This window comes from Leuciscus leuciscus (assembly GCF_965113295.1).
Source record: "Leuciscus leuciscus genome assembly, chromosome: 21".
Lineage (NCBI taxonomy): Eukaryota > Metazoa > Chordata > Actinopteri > Cypriniformes > Leuciscidae > Leuciscus > Leuciscus leuciscus.
This window is the reverse complement of record NC_138745.1, coordinates 6,547,727-6,565,499: the sequence shown is the minus strand read 5'-3', so window position 1 is coordinate 6,565,499 and position 17,773 is coordinate 6,547,727. Positions and strand designations below refer to the sequence as shown.

Genomic DNA, 17,773 nt, shown 5'->3' with positions numbered 1-17,773 from the left:
CTTTTGAACACATTAATCTCAAAATGATGGGACCTATCTACTCACCATGAAGCTATGAGAAAATCTAAAAGTAATTTTTTTTAAAACAATGGAAAAAAATGGCAAACATTTTTTCAATATCATTTTCACAAGTTGAATTTTAGGGGTTAGGGTTCGGGACAGCCACCTCCCAATTGAAAATACCCAATAAAAAATGATTTTATATACATTAAGCTTACCGATATTTTAAACACATTGTGCGATTATAGAAGGATCTTAGTAAACATCTAAGATTTGAATCCTTAAATGCTTTTTAAATGTGTTTTTGGTTGTAGGACAGCAGTTTGCACCAATTCTGTAGAATGGCCCATGTACTAAATAAACAATAAATATACACTATATGGACAAAAGCATTGGGACACACACACCTCTTAATTATAGAATTCAGGTGTTTCAATCAGACCCATTACCAAAGGTGTATAAAAGCAAGCACTAGGCATGCAGTCTGCATTTACAAATATTTGTGAAAAAAGGGGTCGTTCTGAAGAGCTCAGTAAATTCAAGCGTGGTACTGTGATGGGATCTGCAACAAGTCAGATTTCATCCCTGCTAGATATTCCACGGTCATCTGTAAGTGGTATTATTGGAAAGTGGAAGCGTTTAGGAACAGCAGCAACTCAGCCATGAAGTGGAAGACCACATAAAGTCACTCCATGAATATCTATTAGAATGTGAAGATGTCATTACAGTCCCTGTTGGTGTAATGGTTAGGTGTCCCAATACTTTTGTCCATATAATGTATATAAATGAACTTTTACATGACCGAAAAATCAACAACCATATGTGATGTGTGAAAACATTTACGTAGTTATCATGACAGTGGAATAACAACATAACATGACAGAGCAAGCTGAAGTGCATTTGTTATAAAATGTCCTCAAGTTTATGCAGTAAATTCTTGCGTTGCCATTTGGAGAGTGTTGTTGTCAGTTCGAGACTTGTATTTCTCAAACTCTTTTCTTATTTCATTCTGGACCTGTGAAATCCAGTAGTTAGTTTATTACAAGAGGTCAGAAAATATTTCATTTCATAAATGAGATCTTACCTCAGTGTTCATGAAGCAGTATAACAATGCCACGATGAAACCCTTAAAAGAAATGGCAAAATTAGTGAGTCATGACTTTTTTGAGAGATTTTTGTTTATGAAAGTTTTTTTTATTGAGACTGTATTCATTTTATACTTGACTACTATGTTTCTGCATGCTGTAGCTTTTGTATTTCACGTGTATTTACTGTAGAGGGCACAGTTTCACTTATGAACAAGCTCCATAGAAGCATCTCTTAGGCTCTTCACCACCTCTCAAATGAGAGAGATAATAACAACAAATCTTGACAGCTTATTTCTTAAAGATGGCTGTATTGTAGGCTACAATATGAATGTAATGTTTACAGATGTTTACTGTATTGTAGGCTACAATCAGAACTGATAAGAATGTAAATGTGTACAATGAAATACAATGTAAGTCGCTTTGGATAAAAGCGTCTGCCAAATGCATAAATGTAAATGTACAATATAGTTGACATTCCTGGGCTACACTGTAGATTGCATTAACCCATAAGTGCCTGAACAGTACCTGGAAGGAGCCTAGCACAAGTTCAAAGAAGAGTCTCGCTTCTAGACCCACATGCTCGGGAAAAAGAGCAAATACGGTGTAATGCACTCCAAAAAGAGGGATGAGCAGAAGAGTTGACTTAGCCAGTCGCCTACAGAACACAGTGAACACACATTGTAGTTTAAAAAAAAGTGAATGGTAGATAATAGAGATCAAGGCTCCTTAATATATATATAATGTGACGTAGCTGTAACATTGCCTGTAACACAGTAAGAGGGGCTATTTACACTACACCATTTTCAATTAAAAAGTAAACTTTTTATGCTGAAAACGCAAACCTTTGAAAACTGGTTTCAAAGTGCAAGTTTTTAAAAACTATACTGCTATCTTCTCCGTGTAAACTACAAAAACGCAATTTGTGAAAACGGTGACGTCATGCGTATCACGTGTTCAGTCTATATGCGCATAGTGTTTCTTTACAAAGTGACATCGCCGATCTACTGGCCTGGCAGCAAAATGCAGCGTTTTTAGTTGTTTTCATGGGTCCGTGTGATCGGTGATTGTTTGACAATGGTGTCATCTGTACATCGTTGTCGTGTAGCCGTACTCATAGGCTGAATCTAAAATCGCCCCCTAAACCCTCTTTCACTATTCCCTATGTTAGTCCACTAAAACAGTTCACTTGAAGGAGTGAGTGAAAACGAGTGAGTAAATTCGGACAGCCGTTCAGTGTATATTGGCTGTACACTAGTTATTGCAGTGCAATGTGGGATTGAATGAGTGCGCTCGGGAATGTCCACTAGCTTTGTGGTGTTTGGTGTTTTAAGCCCCCAACGGCGCCTTCCAGGCAGCGAGGGGATGGGTAGGTTTAAGGTTGAGGTTAGGGCTAGCTGCCTGGAAGGAGCCATTGGGGGCTTAAAACACCACAAATGGCGGTCCCCTTAAGGGTAAATGGGGCGATTTCGTATTCAGCCATAGTGTGCTCTATGTGAGATCTATATTAATTACTCAATAGATCTCACCTGTAAAGCCGCCTGTCTCCTCCATTTGATTCTGGGCTTTTTGTCTTCACAACTATCATCCTGCTTATATTAACAAACACTACAAAGTTCACCTGTAAAGTGTAAAAGTATAAACATTTTTATTATTTTGATTTATAGTCAATAAGTCTAAGAAGTATGATGTTCAAATGTAATTTGTGTGGTAAGACACTGAAAAATTGTAACATCTAAATGAATTGGTCACTGAATCAGCCCAAATATGTTCATTTATACCCCAAAATATTTTTTTATAGATTAAATCAGGTAGAAATAAATGTTTTGCATTGACATGAAAATGCACATTCCGAACTTAAATGGTTGTAATTCAAGAATGGGTTAAAGGTACACTATGTAACCCTCTAGTCTAGCGTTTAAAGAACAAAATTGCATGCATTTTGCAGAAGAACATTGTTTTGGTTGTGCTTTGGCTCAGTGTGACTGTGTGGATAAATATGACCCTTCATAATAGATAATGCTTTACAGTGAACTCTGTCATATGGCAATTTATCTGTTTGATAAAATACTAATCGGAGTAATAAAAACGCCATCTCCACGTTGCTTTCTCAACATTTTAAATCCCTCAGTCCTCGCCATCTCGGAGAAGTCAATGATTTATTACGAGCTCTGTTGAGTTCTCTTTTTGCTATCACTCTGTTTGCCATTTTTTAAAACCATTTTTTGTGACTATATGCCACGCCCACACCATACACGCGTCAAAGTGACAGGTGTAATAGACTTACCATAGTGAATCAGGGTAAGACAAAAACACGTTTTGGAAGAAGGATTGGTGATGTATTGACTCATTTAAATTTTGTGAATTCTGAACAAAAAGTTGTTACACCTTTACTATAACAATTGCAGGTTACCAGTTTTTACAGTGCACTAAACCAGAGCCACAGTTTTAGGCATAAACCTACAAATATCTTATAGTTTTCACTGAATATTAAACTGGGATAGGAGTGTTTCATTGTTTTCTGCATAAACTTACAAATACAGAGAGCAAAATGGGAATTTTGATGATCCACCAGTAGCCACTGTCCATGTCATCCCAGCACCTACCAGCACATATAAACACAGGCGTTTATGATATACTCAAGTAGGCTACATAGATAAATGTTAGCTGCAGATCCTAATGTACTCCACATTAATCTCATCCTCACCCATAATTGTCATATTTCTGCTTGAGGAATGTCCAGATGATTACTGTGACAGATGGAGTCCCTGTAAGACAGAGAAAAGAATCAACACTTCAGAATAAGTTATACTATAATCAGCGGTTTGTGTGTAAAATATTCTTCCTGTAATGTAAAATGTGGTTTTACCCCAGCCAATAAGAGTATACCACCAGAAGAATGTTCTCTTGCGGGCGAAGGTGAAAACTAGCAGTGTCTGGAGATAAAGTCCCTCAACGAGCAGCCAGTAGAAATTTGATAACACACAGTACTGGAAGAACGTCACCACAGTCTTGCACAAAATCTGGCAGATGAAATACAGCATTCGGTTATAGAGGATCAGATGATCTGATTTATGCCATGACATTTATTTTGCAAAAGATTTATTTTCGTCTGTGTAACGTACAGTGGAGACTGTGCAGTGATTGATTGTCTCGTCGGCGAATAACACAGCATCTTTTACAAACACAGCCAAAGCCCTCAGGATGAATGTGGAGAAGAGGTTGAGGTGGATGTAGGTCCGTGTACACAGAAGCTTTCTGTTGGATTAATGAAGATGCAACACTATTACGTGATATCAGCATTCCTTGAAGCATAAATAATATAGAAAAAACGAATTCCAGCATGCAGCAGAACAGTGAAAGAGTAAAGGCACTGAAGCAAGAAGTGAATGTTAGAATTACCTAAAGATGCAGAAGATGAAGACCGCAATACAGAGGGAACCAATGGACACGCCGTACCCAACGGTGTATATCAACTTCACCATGGCAAAGTACTCTTGCTTACACAGTAAAATGGAAAATATCAAGTTTAGATAGGCTACCACTTGATTTATCTTGGAGTATCCATTATCTAATCTAAAGTAATAAATTAACTTTTTCTTTAAAGGTGAGGTGTGTAATTTTTTTTTCTGTAACATAATTGTTTAGGGCAGTGGTTAAACCTTCCTTATCCACATCATGATTTGCACAGTGAGCTGAACAGTTTAATTCTTAATTCTGAGCTCATATTGATAATAATGCAAACAATGAATATTGAACATGTAGCGCCATCCTCAGGTGTCACATACAAAGCATAACAAAACAGGTTAGACACAAAAAAATAAATGTATTTGGACACTTAAGCCACGCTTAAATATGTATGGATGACTTATCCGATAAAACATCAAACCAAGTGCCATTTCTCACACCTAACCTTAAAAAAAAAAAAAAAAAGCCAATGAGGGAAGGGGAAGTGTTTAAAAACCATTCAAAAACCAGATCATTTTTATGTTTGGTGACGCTGGTGGTGAAAAAAATTAAAAATAAAAATCACACACTTCACTTTCCACAGAATAGCAACATTGAACAGGATTCTAGAACCTATGGAGAAGTGCAATAATCCATAGCATTTAGTTACGTTCATTTAATATCAAATACGATTTCTTCAAGGTTTTTACTCTGTGTCCAGTGTCTTCCTGCTCTGTGCTGTTGTCCTGAAAGCAGGCGCTGTAATAAGGCACACTCAGCCTACTCCATCCCTCAGTAGTGCAGGTGCGGGTGATCAGCTCTAAAGAAGCCAATCATAAACACTTTTACATTTACTGTACGTCACAGCATTGGACTTTATGGCCACAATCATAGAAAGAGTACAATTAATGTGTTGAAGCTTTGATATGTGTTGGGTCCTAAGAGAGAGAGAGAACTTTACCATGGGAATTCAGGAGAGGAGGTGGACAAGACACTGAGACTCTCTCTCCTACACTGACTGCAGGCCAGCAATTCACTCCATCCCACTCAACCAGACAACCTGAAGACATCCACAATTAAAGACCACAGAAGTCTTCTTAGTCAAATTACCAGCTACATTAAACTGATTCTCATCATCATAAGTATGTTTTCCTGTGAACTCCTGTAACTGTTAATACTAATGACTTATTTATGTTGTCTTATAGTAATGCATCTTATAGTTCTGTAAAGAGGTTGCACAAAATAATACAATGAAAAGCAATGGACTATGGCAAGCAAGATAGCAAAGATTGCCTGTGATTAATGACTTGAATTTTTGTCTGTTCTTCATGCAAAGCTGTTGTTATATGGCTTCAGAAAACATCTAGCGCACAAATTGACAGGACTGCTTTTATGGTGCTTTAACAATGCAGGTTGAATTTCAATCTTTTATAAATCTCAGTATTTAAAAGGGAATTGAAAGAGGAAAATTAAATAATCAGTTAAATGCTTTATCCTTAGTCAGTCCCATATTTGCAATTGATCAGAATCAGCTTTATTCGCCAAATAATTTGTTTGCGGTTGCAGGAGCTCTGGGTATACGTATATAATACAAGAGAATAAAAAGAACATTTAAATAAGTAAAATTAAGAAAAAGAAAAATACTTTTAAAAAAAGAAAGAAAATAACATACATCTAGACCGGAAAACATATGTAGCCTACAGATAAAAAAATAAAAATAAATTTATTTACATCTATTTTGTATTTACATGTACTTAAATCTAAACTCTAAACCCTCAGGTTGACATAAATGCCATAAGAGTACTGAATTATGAATTAAAAACAGGTAGTAATTGGTGTGCTGTAGCTATGAGGATATCAATTCATGCAAATAACATGATAAAATCAAAGGATCAAAAGTGTGAGTCGACATCTTGATGAAATGTTTTGAGTATCAGTGCTTATCTGTGACTTAGCTCACCTGTATCAGTAGCGTTAAAGTTTAACAACGACTGCGTAAAACCGATTTTGAGCTGACATTCAGCTTCATTCTTTTGCAGATGCAATACTATAGAACATTCAGGATGAACGGTCTTCACCTGAAAGGCATAAGTGCATGCACACTATAAGAACTTCACAGAAACATTGATGTTTTGAGATAATTTTGAAAAAAAGATAACAAATAACTTACCCCTTCACATGTACTAACTATAAGAGTCCAGATGACAAAGACATGATTAAGGTCCATGGTGTTTTTTCTATTCAAGTCACCGATGTAAATAATTCTTGGTCTAAAGTAACTAGGTCAGTTATGGTGAACAAGTGTAGCTCTATTGCCCGTTGTTTTTGTCAGTAGCCTTCACACATATTCCAATGCTTATTCAGTAATTCTCATCTATCTCTCCAACCTGTTTCAAGCAGCAGATGGTGAGATATACCCAGATGGTACAGCCCACTTTTCTGGGTGTACAGGGCCCTTATCACCTCATGACATTAAAGTGTCATTGTTATTTTAAAACAAATCTAACAGTGGTACCCTAACTAAAAAAATATTTCTTTCTATTACCTTTACAACATTCAGCATCTATTAGAACTTTGATTCTGAAACTATCCCTTGCACTGTCCTATGTTTGTTAATACTGTAAATAGGCTGTTTTTTGTGTGTCTACCTTGGCATTGGAGGCAGTCATCCGTCTCCTACCTGCCTGCTCTATCACACTAGGGAGCTTAAATGAGTCTTTTAGCCGGCACCATTTACTGCATGAGTGAACGTAAATCACTTCTGAGTTAAAAGGATGACATTACTTTAGAGGTATGCAAATGACAAAATCCCAACAATCCACATTGTAATCAAACATATTTTGAAAAGGGTTGATTAAAAAAAACCAATTATGATTCTAATGCAGTTTAGTGTCTCCTTTACAGGGTTAGGAATTTAACCGATTCATTTGCTTGTTATTGTGTGTCCAGCAGTAAAGTTTTTTTGTATGGTGCAGATGGACCGTGACACTTTATCCATCCATTTTTAAAGCATGTCCTTCCCCTGAGGAGCTGAGGTTAGGCTGAAAGAAGACAATAATGAGCAGAAAGATACAGTCATACAATATTCAGAAAGAGAGATGTTCTGAGGGATGAAAGTGAGAATGTGAAAATGACAGAATGAAAGTGTACTCATATTCATTGGTGTGTGTGTAGAAACTATAGAGGCAGCGATGTGTTTGCTGACAGTTATCGATTCATAAGTATCTTTGTGTTTTTTCAACTTCAGGCACTTAAATAAAACGACTTAAACTAAAAGCTTTAAGACTTTATTTATGATAACCCATAAACCAAAATATTTTTAAAGGGACAATTCAACCAAAAATGAAAATTCTGTCATCATTTAGGCACCCTCAAGTTGTTTAAAACCTGTATGATTTTTATTCCGCTGTTGAACACAAAAGAAGATATTTTGAAGAATACAGTTGACGGTAGCCACTGACTTCCATAGTATTTTCTTTTTCATACTATGGAAGTCAATGGCTACCATCAACTGTCAGGTTACCATTATTCTTTAAAACATCTTTGTTTGTTTTCAGCAGAAGAAATGATGCCAATTTTCATTTTTGGGTGAACTATCCCTTCATAATCAATTTCATCATTTATTGTATTCAATTTAATTTCTAGCAAATTTTACACAAATTACAACTACCCTCAGTTAAGATGTAATTTCATTCATGAATAACAATTTAATGCAGATGAAAATGAGGCTGTGTGGGATAGACTTACAATGGCACGCTACTGAGTTGTCGTCTACAACCCCCCCCCCCCCCCATTTCGTCAGCTGAACAGTTGGTATGTAAACAGTTCAATCCTTCGTAGGCAATGTAATTCTATCCTTCACAGCTTTGTTTTCATTCTTGTCAAAATGTAAATATGCGGCTACCCTGAAGGCCTATAAAGTTTTATCAAAAGTTAGTTTAACTTTTCCATCACAATTTTATCAAAACCAATATATTATGTGAAATGTGGTGGAAAAACGTGAAAGATTTGACTTTTGGAGATGACTGTACATGCATGTCTAAGGTTGGACATTGTTAGAAGCAGATTTACTAATTGGAGCGTCTAAAAGTTCACAGGGTCAGAAATGCCTTTCATTGAAGAAAAACACATATGTTTTGGACAAGCGGAGCAGGTGTGAATGAGGTGTTAATGTTTGGGGGCACAGTTAAGCTCAACATTTGTGCCTATTAAAAGCAGCAGCACTGTACAGTCTCCCTACTCCTACTGCTGTCATCCTTATTGCTTTTTATATCATGATGATGATGATGATATTAATTAGCAGAACACAAAATGTATCCATCTACCCATCTATAGTGCTATAGATGTAGATGGGTAGATGGATATTACATTTTGTGTTCTGCTAATTAATATCATCATCATCATCATCATCATCATCATCATCATGACATTAAATGCAACAAGGATGACAGCATAAAATAGAAAATACTCACATGAGATACAGGACGAAGAGGAACATGGATGATGGTGCTCTGAACAGGCAGCAAAAGGTATAACAATATGAAGTGGGGAGGGGATATGTATATCCTGTGAAGTTTAATGCATGCACTGGAGTCACAGCATTCTTTCCTATTTTAGAAATGTGAGTAATATTGGGGAGGTGCAGCAGATTTAGTGCTGAGTATATAACATTTAGGGCTCCAATCCGTACCATTCAACAGCAGTCAAACATTTGCATAAGACTCGATTTTGTCCATTCACTTACTGTGATTACACCACCATGGCTTCACAAAAGCAAGTGGCCAAAACAGGAGGAAAGCCAGCCCCAGCTCCAGAGGGAGAACCAGCTCCTGGAGCAGTAGAACCAGCATCAGCAGCACTGGAAACGGCTGCTTCTGCCCTAACTGCAACACCAGAGTCGGCTACAAAAGAGTCTGAAAGAGCCAGCACTGCGCCTGGGCCAGCCCCGGTCGCAGCAGCCGAAGAACCAGCCAAAGCACAAGCTTCTCTTCCAAATCCAGCTTTCAAAAATGATCCTGCTGCTGTAGTAAGTCTCTGTTTTGCATAATATTATTTTATGGTATTTCAGTTGCCTGATGGCCTGGATTGATGCACCCACAATAATGGTTGATGTCTACATTTAAATGCATACTTTTCTTTTAAGAATAAATACTAAATGATTCAGATCACTTTATTGACAAGCATTTGGGTAATTAAACTTAGTGTTAATCAGTTGAAAAGTTAAAATAAGGCACAATGACAAAAAGGTCCACCTTTTTAATATAGGGACACATAAATATTGATATTCTGTCCAAATAAATAAATATGTTTAACCAAAACTTAAATAAATATTATGCTGCAAGGGTTCATTCAGCCAAAAATGCAAATTCTGTCATTAATTACTTAACCTCATGTTGTTCCAAACCCATCAAACCCATAAGAACACAAATTAAGATATTTTAATGAAATCTGAGATATTTCTTTCCATCCATTGACAGTTACGCAACTACCAATTTGACGCTTTAAAAAGTTCATGAAGAGATTGTAAAATGAGACACAGCCGCTTTATATGATGAACATATTTAACTATAGGCCGTTATTCCCATTTAAACTTTGTCAGCAAACATAAACAGAAGCTCAACCGTACTTGCTTGATGTAGTCATATAGACTCATACGTATGTATTGTTATTATTATGTTTTATTATTATATTGTTCATTGCCATTTATTAGATGTCTATTTTAACATCACTTAAACCTGCGTATACTGGTGGGTGACGCTAGGGGGCACTGGTGAGCCACAGGGAGTTTCACTTTTTGATATGAAGAAGTCACACATGCAGCCATTTCAACACTGTGAAACAAAAACCAAATTTATTGTTGTCTTTGTTGAATTTGTAGATTGTACAGCATATGACAAAAATAAAACTTACATGTGCTACCAGAAAACAGCCTCTTCTGTATGTGCAACATTGACACGCGAGAACAAACCTCATTGGTTCTTGCTGAAGCTCGAACGTGTTGCGTAACACGAGAATGAATCTCATTGGTTCTTGCAAAAGCTCAAACGTGCTGCGTAACACGAGAATGAATCTCATTGGTTCTTGCAAAAGCTCAAACGTGCTGTGTAACACGAGAACGAACCTCATTGGTTCTTGCTGAAGCTCAAACGTGCTGCGTAACACGAGAATGAACCTCATTGGTTCTTGCAAAAGCTCAAACGTGCTGTGTAACACAAGAACGAACCTCATTGGTTCTTGCTGAAGCTCAAACGTGCTGTGTAACACGAGAACGAACCTCATTGGTTCTTGCTGAAGCTCAAACGTGCTGTGTAACACGAGAATGAACCTCATTGGTTCTTGCTGAAGCTCAAACGTGCTGTGTAACACGAGAATGAACCTCATTGGTTCTTGCTGAAGCTCAAACGTGCTGTTTAACACGAGAATGAATCTCATTGGTTCTTGCAAAAGCTCAAACGTGCTGCGTAACACGAGAATGAATCTCATTGGTTCTTGCAAAAGCTCAAACGTGCTGTGTAACACGAGAACGAACCTCATTGGTTCTTGCTGAAGCTCAAACGTGCTGTGTAACACGAGAACGAACCTCATTGGTTCTTGCAAAAGCTCAAACGTGCTGCGTAACACGAGAATGAATCTCATTGGTTCTTGCAAAAGCTCAAACGTGCTGTGTAACACGAGAACGAACCTCATTGGTTCTTGCTGAAGCTCAAACGTGCTGTGTAACACGAGAACGAACCTCATTGGTTCTTGCTGAAGCTCAAACGTGCTGCGGAACACGAGAATGAACCTCATTGGTTCTTGCTGAAGCTCAAACGTGCTGCAGAACACGAGAATGAACCTCATTGGTTCTTGCTGAAGCTCAAACGTGCTGCGGAACACGAGAATGAACCTCATTGGTTCTTGCTGAAGCTCAAACGTGCTGCGGAACACGAGAATGAACCTCATTGGTTCTTGCTGAAGCTCAAACGTGCTGCGTAACACGAGAATGAACCTCATTGGTTCTTGCTGAAGCTCAAACGTGCTGCGGAACACGAGAATGAACCTCATTGGTTCTTGCTGAAGCTCAAACGTGCTGTGTAACACGAGAATGAACCTCATTGGTTCTTGCTGAAGCTCAAACGTGCTGTGTAACACGAGAATGAACCTCATTGGTTCTCGCATGTCAAGCGAACATGCTTGAGTTTCCGTTTACCACCACTGATGCTTGCGCTGATGAATGTTTATATGTGATTAAAAGCCTGAATTAAATCTGTTCATCATATAAAGCGATCGAGTCTTCCAAAGGGTTCCAAAGATGTACTAAAGTCTTACGGGTTTGGAAGGACATGAGGGTGAGTAATTAATGACAGAATTTAAATTTTTGGGTGAACTAACCATTTTAGGCACAACATTATAATGTACAGCTAGATTAATAAAAGCTGAGCACAAGAACTAACTCATGCTCACCTAAATCACTGTCTCTTCAAGTTAGTGCTGATGATCTTTAAAAAGGTGGAAAGTAAATAAATATCCAATGTTGGTCTATAAATATATATGAGCCAATACATTTATAAAAACCCAGGCCAATAACTAATATGGTGCAATACACATCTCTAATTTAAAAGGTCATATATATGAACGTGCTTAATACATATTTAATTAATCCAACTTAACAAAAGTTGTCATTGCTGGAACATTTCTTTCGATTTTTGAAAAGCAGTTGTAATTGCCTGGACATGAACTGCACAATATTACATACAATATATGCTTCATGGCAGGATTCCAGTAGATGTTCTTTACTTGGATCTACACACACCTGCTGCGGAGGTTGTCCCACTCTTCCTAATACACTTCCTAAGTTAGACTCCCTAGGGAGACAGATATGGATGATATGATCTCATAAACAGACTGTGAACTTTGAGGGGAGATTATTGTTGGAGCCAGGAAAAACAATGGCAGAACAACTGCCAGAGTTTTAACTTACTGTATGACACTAATATCTGTGCATTAAAGTACATAGATCAGCAATGAAACTATCAGCTATTACTGATGATACAAATAAATGCCTATATAAAAACCTAAAAAAGAAATCTCTTGTTCTGTGTTTCAGGGTAATCTCAGTGCTGAACAACTTGAAGGTAAGGAACAGCCTAAAAAGGTCACCTGATCAACTTCATTTTAAATGAACAATTTTTTTTTTGTTATTTTGCATTTATACAGAGTTCAAAGAAGCGTTCCTGTTGTTTGCCAGGACTCCCTCAGGGGAGATGAAGATATCACTAGCTCAGTGTGGGGATGTGATGAGAGCTTTGGGCCAGAACCCAACTAATGCTGAAGTCTTGAATGTTCTAGGGAAACCAAAGCCTGAAGGTATAGACACACAATGGAAAAAATACAGCTGCATGACTTTTCAGGGCATTGTACCAGGTGATCTATATAAAATTACTCAAGCTGTTGCTTCCCTGCATCCCATGGGATCATTCATTAGAAAACAAAGGGAAAGACTGAACACACTTCTGTCACAGAGATTGCTGAGGTGTTGGTTGTCACAAATGTCAAAGATTATAATTAACAGCAGACAAATTCTCTGTGACGTTTGCAAGTCATTCTCTGAATACTGAGATCCTTGCCATAATGACTCACTAAAAGTCAAAATACCATTCCAACCGCAGGAATGTAGTATTTTACCTTAACACAAAAGAGAAAAGGGTGATAAAGGACTATAAATATAACATTTACTTTTTGCAATTGTGCTATTGAAGCTAAAGGTTATTTTGTATTTCAATAATGAGTTCACACTCATTGTCTTGTTGTTTCAGACCTGTGTGACTTTTTTCTTCTTCTGTGGAACCCAAATAATTATATTTTATTTATGTATTTATTAGTAAATAAATACAATGAAAGTAAATGGGGTCTAATTTTTTCTGTTTTTTGTGAACTATCCAATTAAATATTTCTCTCTCTCTGATTGTCAAATAAAATCTAAGAACCTACTAATTGCTTGATTTCAATTGTGTCGTTCAGAGATGGAATCCAAACTGATCGACTTTGAGACTTTCCTGCCTATGTTTCAACAAGTTTCAAAGTCTACTGAAAGGGGCACATTTGAAGATTTTGTAGAGGGCCTTCGGGTCTTTGACAAAGAAGGCAATGGAACAGTCATGGGGGCTGAACTCCGACATGTGCTTGCTACTTTGGGTAGGATGTTATTGAGGAAAAATATGCCAAATTCATATATTTGACCAACATTGACCAGTGAAGTCAAATATTGAAAACATTGAGAACTAAAAATGTATAATTTTGCTCATTGGAAGACTGTTTGAATTTCAGGAGAGAGGTTGTCTGAGGGTGAAGTGGATCAGTTGCTGGCAGGGCAAGAGGACACAAATGGTTGTATCAACTATGAGGGTAAGATACAGTTACTCAAGACTTCCCTCTACTGACAAAATGAATGACTTGAAGTTTTTCATTGAAATTAATCTTATGTTCTTTCTCCAAGCTTTTATAAAACATGTCATGGCTGGCTGAGTGATCGTTTCTGGTAAGTTTATCTAGTCAGGGCTTCCCAACCCTATCAACATTAACATTTCAATAAATATAATGATTAAATAATGAAAGCAACTGATTTTTTTTTGTTCAGTTTTAATTATATGCATTCAGTTCAGCCAGTTCATGACCTCATGAACCTACAGAACATCCATCATGAACTCCTACAGAATCACAAAGCTTTGGTTGGGAAGTCCTGATCTGAACTATAATATGCTTTGCTGGTACATTATTGACTTGAATTTATTTTGTATCTTTTCTGTTTGCCTAGGTACCGTGGCAGCCTCACATTGATGTTTGCAGTAGTAATCTGAAGGTCATGTGTGAGAGTTGACATCAATAAAACAACATTTTTGTAAAATATTATATACAGTAACTGATTAAATTCACTCTGTTCTTAAATCACCACTTTGAAGCCATTTTATATCAAGTGCAAATTATCTAGGAGGCAAAATGCAGGAGTCTGCTGTAAACTTTACTTTATGCCAAGAGAGAATCAACACAGCTGTCGGTGGATAAAACGTTGGCTTTGGTGGGGCTTGTGCACTGAGTTTGCTCTAATCCTCAATGTCAGGAACTTTTCTCAGGCACATATGATAAACCCATACGCTTTGTCTTTGGACTTCTCTCAAAGGACTTTTCTAAGAAAAACCTTGTGCTGTAGCCAAGTGTTACATTCACTGTGTGGATTTACAGCATCTCACAATGAACAAATGGGCTTAGTGTCCAGTCAAGTAATTATTGGAAAGACATGAGTCAAGTACAAAGTTATTTGTGAGTGTGGGAAAAATAAGAAACCTTTTCTACTATAAAAAACCTTTTGTCCAAGTAAAATGTTACATGCAATTTATTCATGGATCCATCAATGTCAATAAAGAAGCTTTATTTTAAGAATCTAACTATCTAGCATCTGATCTAACATAGAATAAGCTGACACGTAGTTGCAAAGTTACTTATAGTCAGTAGCATGTATGTTGAGGGGCCATCAAAATAAAGTGTTTGCCAATATTAAGGGGATAGTCTACTAATAATGACTGTTGACTGTAAAAAAATTCTAGGCTCAGGGAAGGAGGAGGCAGGAACCAGTGAACGTTCTGTGAGCTCATAGAAAAAGGCGCATGACTGAATTTAATTATTTTGCGCATCTTCTAGCACTTTAATGTTTAAATTTACAAGACTTAACCGCAAGAGTGGAAAATGGTCAGCAAAAAATCATTTCATGTCACTTTTTATATCATCTAGATCAGGGATGGGCAACTTTGGTCCTGGAGAGTTTAGCTCTAACCCTGATAAAAAACTCACCTGCCTGTAGCTTTCTAGTAATCCTGAAGACATTGATTAGCTTGTTTAGGTGTGTCAGAGCTAAACTCTGCAGGACAGCATGGCCCTCCAGGACTAAAGTTGCCCTGATCTAGACTTAAGCCGGGCTCAGACTACAGGAGTTTTAAATCTTAACCGATTGTGAAATCTGGTTGCTTCACAGATATTCTTCTTTCAAATCTCAAACCTGCACACACAATATTTGAAAATCATGGTGCATCACACACTACAATATATTCTTAAAGGGCACCTACTGTATTATGCAAAATTCACTTTTACATGGTGTTTGAACGTAATGTGTGCTGGCAGTGTGTGTACACAACCACCCTATAATGATAAAAATCCACCCAGTGCTTTTTTTAATCCCCATAAATCATAAGCACTGTCTCAGAACAACCTGTTCTCAGATTCGGGGCAATGTGACGTACTTTTACACAAGCCTGTCTCACGACTATTGACTGACACTATACAGTTTTAGCATAGACCCGCCCTGAGTGAGCTAAACACAGCCCGCCATTGTTTCCACGCCGGAGCAGCTGTAACGTTAGAAAATGATGATATATCTTAGGTGGGGCTGTGACATATTCAGTCAGTTTTAATAGTCTGGTAGCCATAGGAGCCAAGCCATCAGGTCTTTTAGCGCTGTGGCTCTTCCTCAAGACATCCGTCAAGCATCCACCACACACCCTGACCTGAGAGAGCGGCTGGGAATGTAGGGGTGTAGCAACTCGGCGAGATACGGTGGGGCAAGGCCATTCAACGCTTTAAAAGCAAATAAGTGCACAACTAGTTCATAATTACGTTTCTCATTTGTACTGCAAGATAACTTATGGGTATACTAGTAGTTTTCTTTTCGTGTACTCTCAGTAAACTACTAGTTTAGTTTTATACTACAAGTTTTCTTAAGTGAACTTAACATTATATTTATAGTTTACTATTTATATATAATTTTTGCACTTGCGGTAGGCCTACTACTATGTTCAAATGTAATTTTTTATACTTGAAAAATACCTTTAACTGTACTTCGAATTTTAAAAACATTTTATTAGCTTCATGCATCCTTTTTTATCAACACTTGAATGTTGGTAAGTTTCATAAATAAAGGTAACATTTTAACAAAAAAGATGAGAAAATCTCATTTTTGTCAAAGACTACGCCTTGATCAGATTCAGAAACGTGATCAAACCATAGACTGTAAAAAAATAGGATCAAACACAGGTGGAGTAGATCGAGTCCAACTCCCCCAAAGCTTCACAATCGTTTTCTCTTCATGGGTTACAATTCATTTCATTTGGAAACATTAAGCAGTTTTGATTTACACGCTGTTTAATGTTTGATATTACATTATTTTACATTTGAGTGAGCAATCTTCTATCACTTGTTGTTTCAGCTTCTTCTTCTCCTGTGTTTTGATCCAGAGATTTTGTACTAGAAGATGTGTCATAGTGCCCCCTACCGTATACCAGTGAAAACATGGATAGCTGGAAAATTCAGTCAATGGTGGGGAAAGAGTAAAGTAGAATTAAAGTAAATTCCTTTGTGCACTACCAGTGGACTAGCCTATCCAAAAATTCAGATATGCAGAATTAGAAACATATCTGTTTTATATCAATATTTTAATCAATATTTTCAAATAATGTAAGTTTCATAAGACTGTATATGAAAAACTATGTAAAAAAAAAAAGTATATTTAATAGGCTACTCGATCAAAAGAGTTAACACAACTACAAGCCAAGTATACTTTGAATAATTAAACTTTTAAGTGTATCTCGACCAAAAGATTGAGTACAAGTACAGGCCAAATATTGACTTTTCTCTCAGTACAAGTCAAGTACACTTAAGTATAATTAAGTATATTTCTGAGAAGTAGGCTACATATTTTTGAGAAGTATATAAAATGTAGACTGAAAGTATGCTTTCTTCTTTTTAGTTTTAGTTTAGTTTTAGTTTACTTATTTTTTGTAAGGGAATTATTATCGCTGTGTACAAGATCAGGTTCAGTTCTATACTTATTTTATTTACTCTATAAGCTATCCCATCCGAAAGCTTGTTACTATATAAACTTGAACATGTTAGTTTATAAGACAGTGTGTAATATTATGTTTTTCAAAAAAAGTATTTAATAAGCTACTCAATCAAAATTGTAAACACAAGTACAAGCCAAGAATACTTAGAATACTTAATTATACTTTTAAGTATATCTCGATCAACAAGTAGAGGCCAAATATACTTAGAGTTTTCTGTCAGTAAGTCAAGTATACTTAAGTGGAATTTGAAGTATATTTCTGAGAAGTACATAAAAAGTAGACTGAAAGTATACTTTCTTATTTTTTTGTTTAAAAGAAGTATACTAATAGCACACTTGAATAAACGTATTTTTCGTAAGGGTCATTATTATT

At 36.8% G+C, this 17,773-nt stretch overlaps 2 protein-coding genes across 2 annotated transcripts; one reads left to right on the top strand and one right to left on the bottom strand.

The window, feature by feature from the left end:
* Positions 1 to 922: 922 nt before the first annotated feature.
* On the bottom strand, positions 923 to 6,759 carry ghrhr2 (growth hormone releasing hormone receptor 2; the record flags this gene model as incomplete). Its single annotated transcript, XM_082152593.1, has 13 exons — positions 923 to 1,015; positions 1,085 to 1,126; positions 1,614 to 1,743; positions 2,615 to 2,706; positions 3,621 to 3,687; positions 3,793 to 3,853; positions 3,955 to 4,108; positions 4,211 to 4,343; positions 4,488 to 4,585; positions 5,243 to 5,352; positions 5,494 to 5,592; positions 6,493 to 6,610; positions 6,703 to 6,759. 13 exons carry the CDS (start codon positions 6,757 to 6,759, stop codon positions 923 to 925), a joined length of 1,254 nt encoding a protein of 417 aa, XP_082008719.1.
* A 2,412-nt stretch (positions 6,760 to 9,171) lies between these two features.
* LOC309485068 (myosin light chain 3, skeletal muscle isoform) lies at positions 9,172 to 14,492 on the top strand. The gene is made up of 7 exons (XM_082151667.1): positions 9,172 to 9,558; positions 12,619 to 12,646; positions 12,729 to 12,878; positions 13,533 to 13,706; positions 13,839 to 13,916; positions 14,008 to 14,049; positions 14,326 to 14,492. The coding sequence occupies exons 1-6, from the start codon at positions 9,292 to 9,294 to the stop codon at positions 14,034 to 14,036; spliced, it is 726 nt and encodes a 241-aa protein (XP_082007793.1). The 5' UTR covers positions 9,172 to 9,291; the 3' UTR covers positions 14,037 to 14,049; positions 14,326 to 14,492.
* Positions 14,493 to 17,773: the final 3,281 nt, after the last annotated feature.